We start from the raw sequence: 19,861 nt of genomic DNA, 5'->3' as shown, positions 1-19,861 counted from the left end.
TCCTGCTCTGTGTCTTATCTCCAGGGCACTTTGAAGCTTCCCAAGGCTGAGGACAAGTCAAATGGTGAATTAGATGTCTGACAGTTTCTATATATATATATATATATATATATAATCACAAATCCGCTTTAGGATTAATGTTTTCTCTGCTCATTGGCTTATTTCCAAGGAAATGCAGTGTATTTTTTGCGAGCATTGTTAGCTGTCCTTACGCAGCCCTTACCTGAAGGAGATAGATATTAAGGGCACTGTGGATGTGTGTGTGAGCGCGAGAGCTGGCTCTCTCTCATTCGTTTATTTTTATCATGCATACATGAGCGCGAGCGTTCGCATGTGCATGGGCACGTGTGTGCACGTGCGCTGAACTGCGCAGAGGAGGGGCCCCATTTAAACAAGGACCACTTTACAACAATGAGGTGGGGGTTTCCATGCCAACCTATACATTCCCTCCCCGGCCCAGCGGTATGGCCAGTTATAAATCACTGCAGGATTCCTGCAATCTATACTGGCCCGATTCAGATTCCATCTGGGCCATAGGGAATATCACAGTGCTATGTGCTGGTGCCTTACTGACACACACCATTCGTGTATACCTTGTGAGATATACCATCTCGCAAAAGTTCACCCAGTGGGTGCTCAAAGCCCTTTGAAGATCAGACAGCCGCCCCCGGTTGAGCCGTCAGATAAGCCTGCTTGAGCTGCTTTGCCTTGTCCAGCGGGGGCGTCGTGTCGCCCTCCATAAGTAAATGTGCAGCGATCTTGTGCCACGTGCTGCTTGCGTGGCAGTCCAGCGTGGCTGCGCCGCGCCAGCTTGACCTCCAAACACGTGGGCAGAATCACCATGGCTACCTCTGGGGAAAGGGCGAGTGTGAGCTAAGGCCTAATCTAAGCGTCTGCAGTGTTTGGAGCTAAACCAGAAAGGGGCGAGGTAGCTCCACAACCCCAAAAGAACAAGGAATACGGTGAAACCACCCTTTTTGCAGGGTGCCGTTCTGCATTTGTAAAAAGCAAAAGATGCATTTCAGAGATTTGCGACCTTAATCCTCACAGTTGTGATAGACTTGGCTGCCTCAGGCCGCAGTAGCCTTTGCCAAATGGTAAAATAAGGCACAAAAAATCTGATTGGCGGTGCACAGGTATACAGCTTTCAGGCAAAATCGTTTTCAGACTATGTGCAACTGTCCACTTTTAAAGGCGCGCACCTGGCTAGTGTGTAAGTGTGGCGCTTTTAAAGTCTTTCGCCTGGCTGTCAGTGTGTGTGGCACTTTAAAAACCTCACACCTGGCTGCCAGTGTGTACGTGTGGCACTTTAAAAGCCTCACACCTGGCTGTCAGTGTGTAAGTGTGGCACTTTAGAAGTCTTTCGCTTGCCTGCCAGTGCACAGGTACAGGCTTTTAAATCCAGGTGCTCTCCTTGCACTGCGTAGGCGTGCTGTTTTAAAGCTCCCTGCAGCGAGACAGGCATTGAGCTGTGAGTCACAGCTACCGAGACGCTCACGCTCTAAACTTCGGCGGTGGCGGCGGCGGTGTGCCGTTACCGACCCGCGGAGCGCCATCGATCCCGCTGTCGCTGTGCTGTTTCCACTCTCACTGAGTCGCTGAGGGAACAGGGAAATAAAACCATTCAGTCACACCTGAGCCCAGCCTGGTGAGCAGCTTGACCTTTAAAAGGTACCTCGTGTGCCGGTGGTGGTACTCCAGACTGAGGCCTGTCTGTTTGCAGCTGTGCTCCCTGGCTCTCACTTGGAAAATAATGGCAAAGCAAGGACACCCACTCAAGGGAATACAGATCACATTTCCAAAAACTGGTAAAAGGGCATCAGAATTGTGTTTTTTTTACAAAAGGGTAAAAGGGGAAGTGGAATTCCGAGCCTCTCGAAAAAACCCCAAGCTTCCTGTTATGTGAAATGGTTGTGGCGCTAAAACCTGTTTGTTCAAGGCTCTTTGTAGGCTCTGCCAATGAGTGGTCCTTCACACGAGATTTGTAATTCCTTCATAAGCAATACATAACACCTTTGTAAGCACTACGTAGTGTCAATGACCACACATAGGCATGCAGTGTGCTATGTCAGAATGGATGCATGAAGTGGCATCATCTTGAAATACGAATTGATACACACTATGTGTATGTGCAGTTACTGACATAACCATTTATTTATGTCTGAGTGCTTACAAAGATGCTATGTAGAGCTTATGACGGAGTTATATAGCTCTTATAGGACCATTCATAGAAAGTGTTGCCCTTGTGTGTAGCTGTGTGCATGTGTGTGTTTGTGCGTGTGCCTGTATGTGTGTGTGTGTGCGTGCGTGCGTGCGTGCGTGCGTGTGCGTGTATGTGTGTGTGCATGTGTGTGTGTGTGTGTGTGTGTGTGTGTGATCATCCAGTGAGTAATGGGGCCAGCTCTAAGCCTCTGTCAGGATCAGGAGCTAAGCTCCAGTAGGTGAGCGGGGGTGATAATCTCACGGCATGACCGGCTCGCTCTGCTTGCCTGTCTGCCTGAAGGTTGTCTAAAGGACGGCTCACATCCATGTGAGCTGGGGATGCTCTGTGACCTGCAGTCGTATGGATTTTCCACATAAAGGAATGAAATATTATCAGCATCTATGGTAAATAAGCTACAAATGCAAACCCATGCCAGTGAACAGCCTAAATGCAATCAGGAAATGGGTAGAAAATACTCTCTCGCTTCACATTGCACGAAAGACGCAGTCTACTGTGGTGAGTGCAGTGAAATAAAAACATGATTCCGCATGCTAGTGGGCGGTGTGGGTGGCTGCAGACATGCCCAGAGATGGTGGTGGGCGGGGGCAGGTCCATAAGGATGGATTCACACCAGATCAGGCAATGCAGCATCTTCCCACGGGGCGTGTCACTACATGGCCCATTTGTGTGACGTCATGTTGTGAACTTTAACTCCCCCCCTCCATTTCCTGTTTTCTAACTCAAACAAATGGACACAAACCGAAGGAAGCTTCTTGCTATCGTTATTTTGGAGCGTAGACTGCAAGCCAGACGCAGACGTCGAAGCTGGGTACACAAAATAAACCGAGCGAGGACACAACTGGGAGAGTATCATCGTTTGGTCCATGAACTCCATAGTGCTAGGTACAATAAACTAGCATGCAAGAACTGCTAAATAGCTAATCTTTTTTTATACAGCTTAATTCCGACATTCGGATTTGATATTTACCTAGTAACTGCTGTTTCGGTACTCGTCCCATTACCCAGCACTGTCAAATCACGATGACGTTCATAAAATCAAATCTTAAGAAATTAATTGCGTCAGTAATTCATCTGACAGTTGCTTGGTAAACAGCGGACTGCTATATGGTCATTTAAACAACTTAAACAAGCATTACGGCAAAAGTTGATTGTGGTTCTACTTTCTTGCCGCAGGCCACTGCGTTTTTTTCTGCACCCCATGCGGTCCCCACTCCCGCAGCCTAAACGCACTACCCCCATTCAAATGGATGGGAAGACTGCCGTTTTTGCCACATTGTCTGATCTGGTGTGAATCCAGCCTAAGGGATCTATAAGATCATGTGACCCAAAGATGCCCTCGACCTCTGCATGACTTCCAGGTGGTCGGGCAGGTGTGGCTTCCTTCTCTGAGTTGATTTCAGTCAGACTGTTGAGAGTGCCTGCTTTGTCAGTTTTAAATAAATCTGGATAGTGTTTGGGCTAAATGAATAATTCCTGTCAGGACTGTCAGGTAAACATGAGAAAAACATTTCAGTTTTATATTTTGGTTTTATACATTAAATACATTTTACAGTCTATGCTATCCATGTTTTGAAGGAGCTCATGACCTTATTGTGAGTGAGTGGAGTTTTGAATTTGATTAAAAATGCAGAGCTTCCCACTGCACAGGTTAATGTGTAACTCGTTATGTGGGAACAGGTTATGTAGGGGGGAGTATTTAAACAGGTGGAGCCTTCTCAAACTCGCCGTCTCCTTAGTTTGACTATATCACTCGCGGGCTATATTGTCAACTTGTGCAAATTGCAGTGGCAAATATTCCGGTCTCTGTACTGTCCTGCAGCAGTTCAAGAGAGCACATAAGAGCCTTAACCAGAAGGTTGTAGGTTTGATTTCCCGCCCCTGGTCGAGTGTTGCTGTTTCAACCTCGAATAAGCCCTTTCTAGGTAACTGTGAACCTAAGAACAAAAACAGCGATTGCTGGCATTGTAGCAGGTGAGGTAAACGTGCTTGTAACATGAACCCCAAGCAGCATTGTTAGCGTAATGGGCATGACTCACAGGTGGAACACTCCAATATACCCTGCAACACTTCAGTAAATATGTATAATATGCCATACAGGTGGGCTCTGTGTGAAAAGCTAACTGTGTCGGTCACCCCAGGGATGGGCGTCTGCTAAGCAAATATGTAATGTAAAGTGACATGAATACAACCTTTACTCTCCTTTTCTCCCTCACCCTTTTCACTCCTCAGCTCGCTACGTCTGGGGCAGTAAGTAGGGGAGGGAGCCGCCTTTAACAGTCACTCAGGAATCCTGCAGCTCCTTGATTTTGAGCAAGAGGGACATTGGACACTTTTATCTTGCTCTCTCTCCCAACCTCCAAGACAGGAGTGTTAGAGTGTGAGTGTGTTGCTCCAGGTTGTATCTGTGCCTCAGTAAGGCTGTGGTCACGGTCGCCGACTTGCTGTGGAAAAGCGATGTCTCCCCCTAAATGATCCTCTTCCATCTGCCAAAGTTTCTGCACTTTCACAGCAGCCATTGTTGTTTTCTGTTTTGGCGTGGAAAACGTTTTGGTTTCCGTGTTTTCCGTGGTTATCACACACACAGGATCTTAATCTGTGTCTGACACTGGTATACCCACATTTGTATGCAACGTTGCGGTTCAGTTTCGGCTGAGTTTGCATTCAGATGCAGTATACACCCAGATTAAGAGCGGAACAGTGAAACCAAGTGTATTTATTCACGCGGTGAAAACAAACTTAATTAATCAGATTAGATTCCTCTGAAGCCCTCTCACATCCTTCTCCCCTCAGCTGTCTCACATTATAGCCTAGCCCAGTGGTAAGCAACCCTGTTTCTGGAGGTCAGCCATCCTGTCGGTTTTCATTTCAATCCTAATTTGGCACACCTGATTCCACTAATTAGAATGTAAACCTTAAGGACGGTAGATCCTCAGGAACAGGGTTGGCTACCACTGGCCTGGCCTACATCACATATACCTGTAAATCATGTGCATGGGCACACAACACGCCCACGTGTCCATACGAAATGTGCGCAAGGTATTATTGGGCAGAATAACATGACCATACAAGAGGAGACAGAAAGTGTGTACTTCACAAAATCTTTGAATGGGTGTGGCAGTGCGGTAAGTTAATTTGTAAAAATTGGACATGCACAACTGGTGGATCGCTTAGTGAAAAGACACAGCTGGTGACTGTACATATGCTCATGCTAGGATGTTGTAGCAACAGTTTGGGACTACAATAACTTTCGGGGGAAATTCCACTCTAAATGCTCTGCAGGGTTGTCTTACATGGCCTCATTATGTAGGTAGCAATAGTCTGGTCATATTGAACCAGCCCCCAAATGCAGGGTCACTACTACTGGCACCAGAGTTAGCAAAGCACGCTGACTTCCTGTTTGAAATGAGGCACAGGAAGTCAGGACAAGGAAGTACATTCCTTCTTGTTATTCTGTTCTTCCTTTTAATTTTTTCATCTCGCTTCTTGAAGGTTAATTTAAGGTGTTCCAGGTCATTATGATGAAGTTTTGCTCGAGGCTTCTGGAGATCAATGGTCAATGTTTAGGAAATGAGAAATTAGATGAGGACACTTACACTAAATGAAAGATACTTTAATTCTCTCTTTTCTTCCTGCAGTTAATGGTTCCTCAGTTTTGTTAGCTCAGAGCTAGAGCATAGTTTGAACATTGTACAAGCCTTAGAGTGTAATTTCATGAAAAAATATATATGCTGTATATTGAGGCCTCTTTTCACATTGCTGTATTAATAATTTGCCATTTATTTTATAGCACTGAGGTTCATAATAATATTAAAACCCACTGGTTATATTATGCTGGTTTGTCTTTACATAGTGTTATGGCAAACCTTGCTTTACTGTGCACAGGGGAGAAAACAATTTCTCCCTTCATAGAGGCCAAAGAGGATCGCTGCTGGGTGAGCAATTAAAGATGGTGGTGTTACAACTTGTTTCACCAGATGCCTTGCCATTTTCCAACTTTTTAATCATTACTTACAGAGGCCTGTAGTGTCGTATAAAAAACCCAAAGAGAAAATTAAACTGGGCACGGTGCTTTGTGTTAATATTTGTCAGCCAGTGACATGCGTGCAGACTGCCCTTTTGGGAAAGAGGCCGTACGTAATGAGAGGAGACTAAATGCCAGCAGCTCCTCTAAAATGTTTTTATGCAGCACTCCGAGGCCACTGTAGATCACAGGCATGAGCGACAGCAAAAACCTGGAGCTGGGGTCTGGAGCTGGCCTTATTTGTCAGGAGGAATGTGGAAGCCATTCAATCAACCTATCAGTCAACCAAGGATCTATCAATCCATCAGCCTGTCAATATGTATTTTGCTTTCCACCATTTTGTCATTTTGCCAGACTGCATTTTCCTGAGAAATCAGCGCAAAAAGTAAACCCATTCTGATGGGGGTAAGGGAGGGGTGAACTAGAAAATTTTTTTCCCCTTTATGAAGTGATGAGTGGAACCCTTAGAAGTGTGATTCAGAAGGTGCGAGAGTGTTAGCATCTTAAGATAAATGGACAGCACATTTTGCCAGCTCATGCACAGTCTGTTCACTCATAACTGACATAAGTGAAATTGGGGAAAAAAAAAATAAAAATTCAAATGGAAAACGGTGGTGGGTGGGTGTGAAAATGTTCTGTTCTGCAGCTGAGCAGGCTGTTCCCTGCCAGAGCCCGAGGCACACAGGGTTCATGTGGAGCTCCAGAGCCAGAGGTGCTCCTGGCTACCGCCTGGAAGTCGCTGCAGTTCATTGTCAGCCTCAGCTCCCTTTCGCAGGAAACTCCAGCACAAAACCTGGAGCTGGGGTATGGGGCTGGCTTTATTTGTCAGGAGGAATGTGGAAGTCAGTCAATCAACCTATCAGTCAACCAAGGCTCTATCAATCGATCAGCCCGTCAATATGTATTTCGCTTTCCACCATTTTGTCATTTTACACAGATGCAATGACTCTGCTTTGTCACTGTTATGAAATTGGGCAGCAGTATAGTGTAATGGGTAAGAAAAGGGTCTTGTAACCTAAGGGTCACAGCTCTGACTCCCGGGTAGGATACTGCTGTTGCCCCCTTGCACAAGGTACTTACCCTGCATTACGTTAGTATAATGTATATCCGGCTGTATAAATGCATCTGTAAACATGGATGTAATGTAAAAGTTGTGTAAGTCGCTCTGGATAAGAGCGCCTGCTAAATGCCTGTAATGTAATGAAATTACATTTCTCCAGTATTTGCTTAACAAAACTTCTCTTCCTGGATGGCTGGCACGGCTTCTTTTACATATAATCCATTTGTATGTGGGTATAGCTGTTCAGGTGGAGTAACTTGTTTTAGGGTTCGGTGGCTGTGTCCTATCTGCGATTTGAATTGGCGGCCTCTTAAAGGTGTAGTACGGCTCCTTAGTTGCCATGCCAAGTTGCTGCCACGGCACTGTACATTTCTAAAGCACTCTGGTCAAAGCCCCCGCTGTGTTGTTGACCGCGCTGATTGAACTCTCTGCATGTGCCTTACAGTGGTTCATGTCTCCATCAGTGTTCCCTTAGCTGCCTACACCAGGAGGGCTCTTAGAGTCCAGACGTTTACTTCAATCATGACTCACTGGCCTTCACAGTATGGAAAAACTCTGGAGCAGCGAGAAAGAGATAAACAAGGGGGAGATATGGGGAGAGCAAGGAATGGAGAGGAAAAAGAGATGAATATGTGTCTCCTGTATTTCATCCTTAGGGGAATAATAAAGACAGAAGGGGACTGGGAGGTACAGAAAGAGAGATAAGAAGAGATAAAGAGAGAGGAGAATGGGGTTAAACAGAAAGAAATCTATGATGTATGTAGAGAGAATCAAGGAGAGTGGAATGGGAAAACTACACTGCAAAAAAATATCCCCCTCTATATTCAAACAGCGGTAGATGACTGGCTATAGATCATTATGTGTTTGGTGCCTCCTGAAAACCAATGCCCACTGTCCCTTATTTTTGCTGAAAATGTACTACTGTGGTAATATCTAGTCTGTGGAGAAAGGAGAAATAATCCCCAGACAAATGCTGTGTGAATGAACAAAACAATCATGCGTCGGGTCTGTAGGACTTGCTCTCATAACGGTACAGACATAACCAGTGCTTCTGTCATGGAGACCTTTTCTAGATGTGATGTAGCCTGACAGAAGTCTCTGTCTCTGTTTATTTTTTAAAAAAAAACCCACTTACCTAAAAGAGTAATGTGTCATTAGTCAATTTGTGGGAAAATATACAAATGTATACAATACGAATAATAACAACGAGCAGTTTAAAACAGGTTCACCTTAAAACGGGTTCCTTTTAAAACACTTTCTTGCTTTTCTTGTAATTAAAATCTTTAAAGCTTAGATATCTTTCAGTGAAGAGGGTGTGGATGTCCTCCTAGCTCACAAACTGCAGCATGTCCTTGATGCCCTGTTCTCTTGATGTTTGAAGGAGCGTGACTGAAAGCTCAGTGGGGTATTATGGTTGGATAAGAAATTCTGCACCCGGTGACTTTTCTTCCGGATGCTTCTGCCCACAGCAGCATTTTATCTCCGTCAGATGTGTACGCGCCTGCGTGAAAGCCAAGAAGACGGGTCGTACGCGCTGATTAACAATGGCATTATCTCTGGCATTATCTCTGCCTCTGTTGAAAAACAGGCCATGTGGACATCCTCATCCTAATGTTTAACGTTAGGGTGTGGGGGAGTCAGTCCCTGGGGGTGCCCTTGCATGCAAGAGATGTGGAAGAGAGAATGGGAGACATCTAAAGAGAATATTTCAATTGAGTATGACAGTGTTGAGGCCCTGTTCACGCTGTGTATGGTTAAAGGCAGAGTTGCTCGGGTTTGTGTCAGTACAGCCTAAAGTTAAAACAAAGTAGTTGCAGCCAGGGTGTATCTAGATAAGATTTTTCTCAACAGCACCCCCCCCCCCCCACTCCGCAGTTTGGGGTGATTATATAAGCACCTGTCACCCTGTCATCAGTGGGACAGATTTCAGTTTAACACCAGGAGGCATGGAGAAGGTGTGGGCAACTCTGCAGGAGATACTTGCTGACAACACGCCAACGCACAACATTCACACACGCTCACATCACTCGCAAATGCATGAGCAACACTCACGCACAAGCCATCAAGTACAAACACAAACCCACGAACCGCACGCATGCACATGAACCATCACGCACAACCACAAACCATCACGCACTTGACTCACGAACAAACCATTGCAGACTAGCACACTAACCATCACATTTGCTAACGCAAAGCCAAGCGAACCTAAACAAACTACAAATCAAACGCATTAACGAGACAATGCTTGCGTCATCACACAACACCCTTATAGAAATCTTATGGTACGCTCTATGGGGACATTGCATGCAGGCAGCAGTGTAGCTAAGTTTTTCACTCTGAAAGCCATGCAGGGCACTACAGGAGAGCTAGCACCGATGGTGTAACATATGGCGGTAGGGCTCTCAAAGGGGGGGTCCCTGAAATTCGAGGAAAGTCATTAATAATAAAGATAAACTTGACCAGGATATGGCGTACATCCTAGCTCAGGTGATGTGTGTATGTGAGTGTAAGAGAGAGACAGAGAGCAAGAGAGAGAGAGACGGAATGGGAGGGGAATAGAAAGTCCTGCAGGGTCTCTTTCAGCCTTTGTCTAGCTGCGGAGACAAGTAGCGTTGCTTGGCAACACCTAATTATGGCGACAAAGAGCTGCATTCTCTGGGAGTGTCGAACAGACTCTACTGAGGAACTTCAGGAACCGAGAACAATGTGGAACAAAGGAGACTGAGCGTTTCCCTTTATTCTGTTTGGTACATTGGTCTGTTTATTCTAGCTGGAAAATTATTAATTGTCCGTCATTCTGTTTTCCACTTGCTATTGACAGGGAAACAATAACAAAGTGGTGTGCGTGTGTATGTACATCATCTATGTTTGAAAAGCCCAGACAAATGGGTATTAGGTAACACACTGGTTAGTGCTCTTTTCTAAAACACAAAGCATATACAATGCATGAAATAGCTTGGCACAAAGAATCAGTTTATGAAATGAATAAACAACTGTGTACTGTTTCCTGCGTGGATCGCCAGTATTTAATTGCTACAAACTCTATGGAACAGACTTTCATCAGATCATAGCCTTGGGATTGAATAATTCATCAAGTTTATATGAATAGAATCTGATTATTCTAATTATCAGCAGCGTGATGAAGCATCTTATTTTTTCATTTTATATAGAAAATAATAACTAGATGATAATTAGATCAACTAACTGGTTTAATCTCAGACAAAACATGACTAAACAGAATCCTCTGAGCTATTTGACCACACTAATGGCATGCCATACAAATGCTTCTGGGTGTGGCTACTTTCTGGCCACACCTTTTTCTAACTGTTCCAGGTAATGCACATGAAGGACTGAGGTTCCGTTGGACCCATATCTAATGGAAACGGTATTAGGCTAGTGCTGGGAAAGAAAAGCTTCCTAAACTCCTATAATGCGTGGAGCCAATAGAGGCCGGCCACATACTTGTCTGAACCAATCAAACAATTTTGCTGTCCATAGCAAAGCGTTTTATTGGTTCTGCCCTCTGTCAAAGCGCCTGAGCCATCGATCTGGAGCAAGAGCGTAGGCCAGGTTTGCCGCGGGTTTAACTTCAGGCACAACATAGTCGAAGCAGGAAACGGCTTGGCTGTCAGTCGGGGGCCTTCCTGTCTGTCTCCTTCCGGCTCTTGCTCCTCAGGGGTCCTGTCATTAGATTACTCGGCCAAACAGAGTACATCCGCAGCGGTGTTTCTGCAACCCTCTGCTGAGGAGCTGCCCTCTGCTGAGGAGCTGCCCTCTGCTGAGGAGCTGGGAGGAAAAAGACAGATGCAACTGACAGCGTAATTACATCAGGGATGTTGATTGGTAGGAAGAGCATAACCCCTCCCCTCTTGCCCCTGTCCCCGCCCTTCCCATCGGGCGAGGAGCCATGCTGAGAGTGAGGAGCCACGCCCTCCTGCTAACGAGCTAACGGCTAGCGAGAGCGTGTTTGCGTGTCAGAGCTGAGGGCTAAGACGATGAGCGGTGTGGTGTGAAGAGTTGGGCACAGACCCAGGATTCAAACTAGGTTTTATCCCCTTTTATGGAAGCTGTAATTTCTTTATTTTACTAAATTTGGAGCATCCCGCTTTATTTGTAGGCCCATCTCTTCGTGGAAATAACAATTGCCGTCAATTACAAGCACCGATAAACGCGTGTGTCTGCTTCACGTTGAGTGCTGCCAGCCTCTGTTTCTTTTTGGTTCGCATCGTTCAGCTAAGCTGCGTGTTCATTGCAGGCACCCCTGATCAGTGGGGAGAATGGCTGGTGCCTGATGAGACCAATACAATCCTGCCAACTGCACCCTCCCTTGCCTGGGTGACGCTGCAGCCAATCACGTGCCGTCCTGTTGGGCTTGAGGCTGCAGTCAGCACTCAGCACCGGCACGGTCAATACAGTGCGCGACCGTGGGGTCCATCCCCATTCCTGAACCTGGTGCGATAGCAAAAGGGGCCATTCGGCAGCCCCCTTAAACCAGAAGTCTGTTGGTTTGATTCCCGGGCAAGTGCACTGGCTTCGTACACCAAAACAAACCGTAACAGCCTCTGAGTGTGAATTGCTAATACCTGGTATGGAGATGGTGGGCTTGAAATGAGTAATCCACATGCTGTAAATTGCTTTGGAAAAAACCCACCGGCAATCTTATGAATAATAAATGAATGGCAGCCACTAGTTTGTTGTCATTGTTTGCGGCTTTCTCTCATTCTTCTCCTGCCATTGTTGCTTTTCCTGGAAAAGATCTTCCTTTGATTGAAAGGTAATTTGTATGTTTGTATTTTACAGACATGAAACGCCTCTTTGGGAGAAATGCAGGCAGCTGTTATTTTGTTATTAACTTTTTATGCGGAAAAGACTGCTTATCATACACTTTCTTCTGCACAATTAAACACTGTTAGCATACAGGTAGTTATTTTGACATGCATTCAAAACATTTGAATTGCGCTGTATGTTTGATCATACTGTATATCAGGCTGATTTAATTAGCACTGGGTCACAGAAAAAGCATTAGATCATTAAGTTGATCGTAGATTCAGAAGCCCTATGTTATATACATGGCTGCACCCTGTTATTTACCTCAGTTCTGTAGATTCCACCAGCCAAAAGCCATATCAGCATCACATTTCACATCAGTGTGACTGCATCAGACTGAAAGCTTTTATCAAATAAGTAAAAGCATTTTGTCTGGTCAAAGAAAGATGTAAAAAACCTGCAGTTCGATGATTGAGATTATGAAAGCACAAATCCTTCACCCTCATTATAAAGACCCCCCTCCCCCCCTCCAACCTTGTCTCTTGAGAAGAGACTGGATGCCCCCCCTTCCAGATTCACACTGACTCACACATCTTGATGATGTCACCGATACGGTTGCCATGGCAGTCGTCATGGCAACCAGACCCAGGGTCTATGTAGCAGAGCAGTGCAGTAAAGGAAGTTCAGTGGGGTTTATGTTGGTATTTTGAGCATTAATTATTTGCCTCACTTTGCTGAGCGCTCATAGTCCCCCCCCCCCCATCGAGAGTTCTCTGAACGTCCAGGTTGCCATGACTGTAGCTGAGTGTCGTTGCCGTGCTAAGGAGGCGCACGGATGCTGTAAATAGCACTGTTATGATTGCACAGCCCTTTTAGGGGCTGGCGTTCGGGCCTCTGTGTGATGATATCACCTGAGAAAGGTCTTGGGCAAGTTACATACCTAATCTACCGCCAGGTGACCTAATTTACACCCTGCATTTCACCTGTCAGTCAAACCCAATCCTGTGAAAATAGAACTCACACAGTGTGCACACGGACTCACACATAGGTACTAGGGATGCACTGTGTGGAAATTCTGGGGCCAATAATGAATAACTGATACTAGTCTGGCCATATTGGCCGATTCTCTCAGCTCCCTTTTTACATTACAGCGCAAATGCAGGCTTCCACATTCATGGAAGAGGTAGATGAGCACAGACGTCAACTTGTGCAGGAAAAGAAAAAAATTCTACTTGTTTACCAGTACTTTATTATTAAGCAGAGAGCATTAGACTAGAGTAAACTAAAATGAATATTAAATAAAAGTGATTCAGATGACTCTGACGAGTCTTATTTTTGTGTGTGACACATTCACTTAATTAACAGCGTCAGCAGTGCATCAGATGCCTCTCTGGTGCATCATATCGACCCATCGCATTAGCCATAGTCAGGCCGGTGGCAAAACGCGTGTTTTAAGTCATTATTGGCCAATACCAATACAACACTGATATTATCATGTACTCACTCACTTTCTTTAACACGTTTCTTTAATACACACACACACACACACACACACACAGGTGCTCAAAACCACCCACACCATTACTCGCTGACCGGAACTTGCTTTCCTGCACTTACTTGCTGTAAATTTGCTGCACACACGTGCAAATACTCACTCGCTCGCTCTCTTATACACGCAACCAAACACGCTCTGACTCACGTAAATGCACAATTATCACACTAATGGCCAGAAAGTAGGTTATGGCGGTTAGTCATCCTTTAACGTCCGGGTGAAAATATTCCGCAGCTGGCATTTAGCGAAGGCGAGGCGCGGCCGAACATTTCCAGCGCGCAATTAGGAGCAATTATTCGGCAGGAGCTCCGCCTCACGGCGAAGGTTAATGCCGGTGTCGAGCGCGGGGAGCGCGCGGGGGGGGGGGGTGGAAATGGAAGTGGGTCTTAATCGCGCGAGGAGTCGTTAGCGGAGACGCACGCGCGCTGTAATCGGAGGCTCTGCTCGGCGCAGCTGTGACATTTGCAAACGAGCCGTGATGCTTGAGCGTGCGCGCCGGCCTCCGGGCAGCGAGAGGCTCGGAGAACAGACGCGTCCGCTTCTGTCTTCCTTCACTCCCCTGCCTTGTGTCACCTTCCATCTTGTAGTCATTTATATTCTATTTCCGTAATGTTGGCACCCACTGCAGGGGCTGGATGTATCCAATTCAGACCCTTATTTGGAAAGTCAGTTTAGGGTATTTCCTGCTGTGAACAGGGTCTTAGGTGCTTACCATCATTGGTCCAAGTGCCTGCTGCTACACGTAAGGTCATCCCACATTGTTAGCATTGAGCTATCCTAAATTGGCCCCTTATAACAATCTAGGCCTAAAATACTTGGCAAAATTGCAGTTTATGTTGCAAGTATAAAACTGAACAGTACGCTGCTTTTCTCCAATTATCAGAGTATATATATCATGTATATAATATTCTAACCGTAGTTTCAGTGGTTTGTTTTCCCTTTGTGCTGCTTTGGCGCTCGGACACTTTGCTTTTGCACCAAAGACTTTTCCACGCAGGAGAAACCCTGCAGTTATCTGCCACCGCAGCCGTGGCCATGCGCAAACCCCGCTGCCACCTTGGGAGAGTGTAGACCTCAACGCTTCTCCTCCGAAGCGCGTGGTGTCAGTTGTGCATGTTGTCACACCACAGACTGTGTTTAATCCTGCATAAAGTGGGGTAGGAGGAAGACCTGTCATATGTCAGCTTTGACATGCAGACGAGGGGTGCCCGGTCCACCATGAGGAGTCCCTAGAAGGCGATGAACCGTGGACCCTTAACCATATGAACCTTCCCGTACTCCGGGCAGCACAATGGGCTAATGCCCAGAGTCCCTGTGGAGCTGCCAGCCAGTCAGCGCTGACACTGTTAAGATTTGATGCGAGGCTGTAAGGCTCATCCATGCCTCACAGTGCCTTAACCAAATGAGTCATCCAGCAGCCCCATATTCTCTCTCCACGAATACAGCTGTATCTAATGCTTTGATACGTTACTTTGATAAGCATTCAACCTCTTCTGGTTATTATGCCTTTAAACCCCCTCCCAGGTTTAAAGGCATAATAAGTTCAAAATGGTTGTTTTTTTTTTTACATATAATTTGAAATATCTTTACAGATCTACATGTAGTCATTTCATTTCAGGTCTGGCTAGGGACCCCCTACAGTATCTTCAAGGACCCCCGGGGGTCCACAGACTCCCTAGAAGAAGGCAGTTTAAGCAAAATATAGAGAATTTTTTTTTTCCTATTGTGAAGACTTTGTTCAGTTTGACTTTATTTGACTTTGTCTTTGTAGCAGGTAACTTAGATCCTTTTTTTGACAGAGGGAAGACAGATCAGAAAGATTGCGAAAAGTCAGCAGATTGTTGCCTTGGCGGCAGTGCAGATGTAATCTCATACGGATTGGCCGAGTGTTTTACTGGCATGGGGTTCACAACTGGCTAGCTTGTGCCAACAGTCTTGTGATGTTAATAAGAACTCCACCTCAGTTTAAAAACTACTATTATAAATCAGTTTTAAACCTACCATTTTACCCACCACCCTATTTTTTGAGTCTAAAAAGAGAACACTCACCCCGTCTGGTACATTGCAACATTGTTTAATCACAGGGATTGATTAGGATTCATTTTAGCAGTGATGGTCGAGAGTGCCACATCCTGTATAGGTACTTTCCCCTTTTAGCTATGTGTATTTGAAGCAATTAAGCCTGGCTGACTGTTAACAGTTTGCCAAATGCCCAGATATTCATTATCGTCACAGGAGTATAAAGAATTATAATCAAGCTGCCTTCAGGTTTTTATGGAAATGCTTATTTTTTCTGTCCCACAGGTTATTAATCGTACAAAAAGATAATAAGACCTGGCACCTTGTGCTGAATATTCAGCAACGGGGGAAGTGTGGGGAAAATGGGGCATGTAGTGAAAGTGGTTTGACTGACAATGATGACCTCACCCTTTCCGCGTGTCTCTCTGCCAACAGTGGACAAGTGTCCTCGTACCCTGGACTGCACTCTGGAGGGACGTCACTTCTGCCAGCCAGGATCCACCCGCTGTGGCCCGTGCCTCGCCCCGTTCGAGGAAGACGAGGAGGGAAAATGCGTGGCCAGGAAGAGGCGTGGCCATTTCGGTACGCGCGTCCTTTATTAAGCGACCGTTACGCGTGGCGACGAGGCGAGGTGCGCTGGCTTCTCGGTGCACGGCTGTGCGTCTTCGCTACGGGGATAGACGTGGTTATTAAAATGTGCCGTGCTTGTGCGCAGAGCACCGTTTAACCTGTGACGGCCCCCTACCCGGCTTCCCTGCGGTGACGCACGGCCTAGTGGCACTCAGTCAGCGGGCTGTCTTGCTGATAACGGAGCACTGAGGCCGGGGTGGGGAGGGGCTTAGCGGCGTCTTTCAGAATCCTCTTTAACCCTTTATAGCCAATTAGAATGTGTGCAAGCAACAGAAACTATAGAAAAATAGGGCACAAACAATACTGCTGAAAGTCTTAGTATTCTGGTCCATTGTGTGCACTCTTAGTCGGAATATTTCCTTGTGTTTTTTTGAATTGCGTTCATTAGCCGGAGCGACTCTCGCTGTGGTAGAACCGTAACTGCATTCACCAGTAATATGAACAATAACACCAGACCTGGCTAACAGCAATCCACACCAGCGAGTGTAGATGCAACATCACTAAAGCACTAGAGCAAGGTAACCGTGCAGAGTACTCCAATAATGAAGTGTCGGATTAGTAATTTGAATGCAGTGCTTTCACAGTTAAACTGAATGTGTTTACTAAGCATATTCAAATTTGGAACTTCACCTCAAAGGTTTGGTGGATAAACCCTGTTTTGATCAGTTGGACGGAATGTGTTTTCCCCATGTGGCTGTATTTTTTGCATGTTGGCAGTTTTGTAATTCTTTTATATGGTAGAATTGTTCATTAGGGTGTGTTGGTGGTACACAGGGTCAGTAATGGCCAGAAGTGTTTGGGTAGGGAGGCAGCCTTTGTTAACACTGTGTTCATTTAGAAAATGAAGCGTTCTTTTGTTGTTAATACCAATGAGAACCATCCCCTGACTAATTCACAAATGAATGTACAGCCACTTGTTTGAGTCAAACTGATTTGTTTTTGTTACAAAAGTTATAGTTATGTTACAGTTATAAAGTTGACGCAAGATGTCAATGAAAAATTTGTCTGCAGGACTTTTAATTCCCATCCTGTTCTCTCACTCTCTCTATCCGTCTATTTATGTAGCTATTTATCTATCTATGGTATGGCCACACAGCAGCATAGCGTCTCCAAAGCAATTGTTTAAATCGACTGCAAAATGATGGTCAACAGCATCAACTATATCCACAGTAATTATGTAAACAATAGGGGGCTTGGGCCCATAATAATTACAGCTTGGGGAGGGGGTTTATTAACAAATTAACTAAAATGGCAATGAAGAACAATAACCATAAATTTTACAATACTGTCCAAGCTGTTCTAGGAACAGTGTGATGCTGCAGTTGCCTGCTCCGTGTCCCTATGGCTACCTCACGCTGCCAAATACTGTGCCAGTACGGTACTGTGGGTCCAGCTCCTCACCAGTGAGTCATTTTTATGTCAGGCATTCCTTTGAACTGAGGGAGGGATATAAAAAAAATTTAAATATTTTTCTTTGTTTTTCATATTTTTCACTAGGTAGAAGAAAGTGCTTGCGCTCTGTCTTTCTCTCTCTCATGGGGAAGTTAATTAATAGTGCATCGGCAGTGGGCATTGGAAGACAGACTCTGACGTGCACGGTCTCTCGTTCAGGAAGGTGAAGCCTTTCAAACACAGCTGTTCAGGGAGAGCTCTGCCTCACAAATAAATAGATGTTTGTTCACGCATGTGTGTCAGTCTGTGTCGGTGTTTGTATTTGTGTTGAGCATTTACCGCAAAACGGGGAGGTTTTACACACTATCCACTGGATTTGGCAAATGAATTGAATTGAATTTATTATATTCAGTTCAGTTCAAATGGTAATCGCAGGTCTTAGGTGTGTGTGTGTGTGTGTGTGTGTGTGTGGGTGTCTGCGTGCATGCGCGCGTGTTCTGAAGCTTCCATTTAATCCTTTGATGGATCCAAGAGCCACAAAGTAGGGAGCTGGTTTATGGTTTTGCTGGACCAGCCAATCCCACTCCTCCACTCTACTAAGACCACAGTACAGATTTTTATCTAAGGCACATCCCGAAATATAATACTGGATGCGATAAATTATATACAATAATGTGTGTGTGTGTGTTTGTGTGTGTGTGTACATACATATATGGGATCCAGATCTGTATTCTCATCTCAGTTATGTATGCAGCTTGTAGTGGCTGCCAATGACATCACAGCCCCATACCTAATTTAATTGGTTGTCTGTATTTTCTTTCATCTGCCTGTGTGGGAGGAAGACTGGGAGGCTAGTGTTTCCTCAGCCCAATTTATGAGAGAGAAAGAGAGGTTGGGAGGGAGGAGAGATACAGAATAACAGAGGCAGAGGGAAATACCATAAAACAGAGAGAGAGAGAAATGGAGAGAAAGAGAGAGAGAGAGAGAACATGCAACAGAATGTCACATAAAACCACTGTGCACTAAAACCCAGCTGTATCAAAGCCATAAAATCAGACCCTTCTTTACAAAAGATACTATTTGATAACCAAAATACAGGCTGAATTGACTGTGTGAGAAATGATTATGGGGTGCTGTGGCAGGGGTCTCTGTATGTGCAGAGCTTACATTGTTACTCAGACAGAGCTAACCCCTCATTTTATGTAATCCACTAACACAGCCCTCACAGGGAAATATCATGCACCATTTTATGTAAACAGGGAAGCAAATGGAGAGTTTTTTTTTTCTTGTACCGAACTGAGAAGCAGTGGGGTTACATAACGAAGTAATCATGAATGACAAGTGATGTTTAATGTGATGCCTTTCATAAAATGTATCTGTGTCAAAGCAATGAGCTGGCAGGGGACTGTTCTCGGTCACCATAGATCTGTGTTCCCCCAGGTAATACCCAGCAGCCATTTTACTGGCAGTTTTCTGATTGCTGAGGTGGACAAAGGGTAACTTTTACTCTTTGTGTCATCTGAAAGTCTGTAGTCTCTTCAACGGTGTCCCCCCTTAACTATCCTAGGACATTTTTTTCCAGGGTGAACACTGCCCCCTTCTGGCACTAACAACAGCACTTCTGGCAGGAACCAGATTTTTCTATGTCCCATGAATTTACTGACCAAGCACATGCCTGCTTAGCTTTGGTAGTAGAAGAAGGCTATGGGGTGGCATGGCTGCCTGAGAGCCATGCTCACAACTGATGCAGGATCAGGTCAGCCGCTCCTTTCCCTGGCCCCCTACCGTTGTGCGTCATAGGTCGACGCTGATCCAGGAACAGTCAGCACTGCCGGAGACACACAGCCCCCTCAGTGCACAAGGTCCCTGCAGTTTGCCCGGAGAAAGAAATGCGAACGGGCTGCCAGCATGGTCGAGGGGGAAAGCTCTTTGAGAAGTCCGGCGCCAAGGGCTGCCCAATCTCTCTTTCACACCGTTACTGAACTCGTTCTCACTGAACGACGTAGAGTCCGGCATAGATCAAAGGCTCCTGACAGAGCCAGGGGCTTTAGGCTGAATCTCTAAATGGCTTCGATTTTTCTTCTCCCCCTCTCTAACAAACGAGGCCGGATTGATCCACCTCTCTTTCCCTCAGACTATCTGATTGAATTTCTCCTTCAGAGGGACACGAGAGCAGTGCTGCTCATTTCATAG

The 19,861-nt window shown here is 45.5% G+C and overlaps 1 protein-coding gene across 1 annotated transcript in view; it reads left to right on the top strand.

Moving 5' to 3' along the window:
- Positions 1-19,861, top strand: part of npdc1b (neural proliferation, differentiation and control, 1b) — a 36,035-nt gene that overhangs the window by 4,892 nt on the left and 11,282 nt on the right. Inside the window, exon 2 of the mRNA XM_064354455.1 lies at positions 16,082-16,228. Within this exon, the coding sequence (XP_064210525.1) occupies positions 16,082-16,228 (147 nt within the window). The remainder of the gene's footprint in view (positions 1-16,081; positions 16,229-19,861) is intronic.

This window comes from Anguilla rostrata, chromosome 10 (assembly GCF_018555375.3).
Source record: "Anguilla rostrata isolate EN2019 chromosome 10, ASM1855537v3, whole genome shotgun sequence".
NCBI classification, from domain to species: domain Eukaryota; kingdom Metazoa; phylum Chordata; class Actinopteri; order Anguilliformes; family Anguillidae; genus Anguilla; species Anguilla rostrata.
This window is presented reverse-complemented; position numbering and strand designations above follow the sequence as displayed.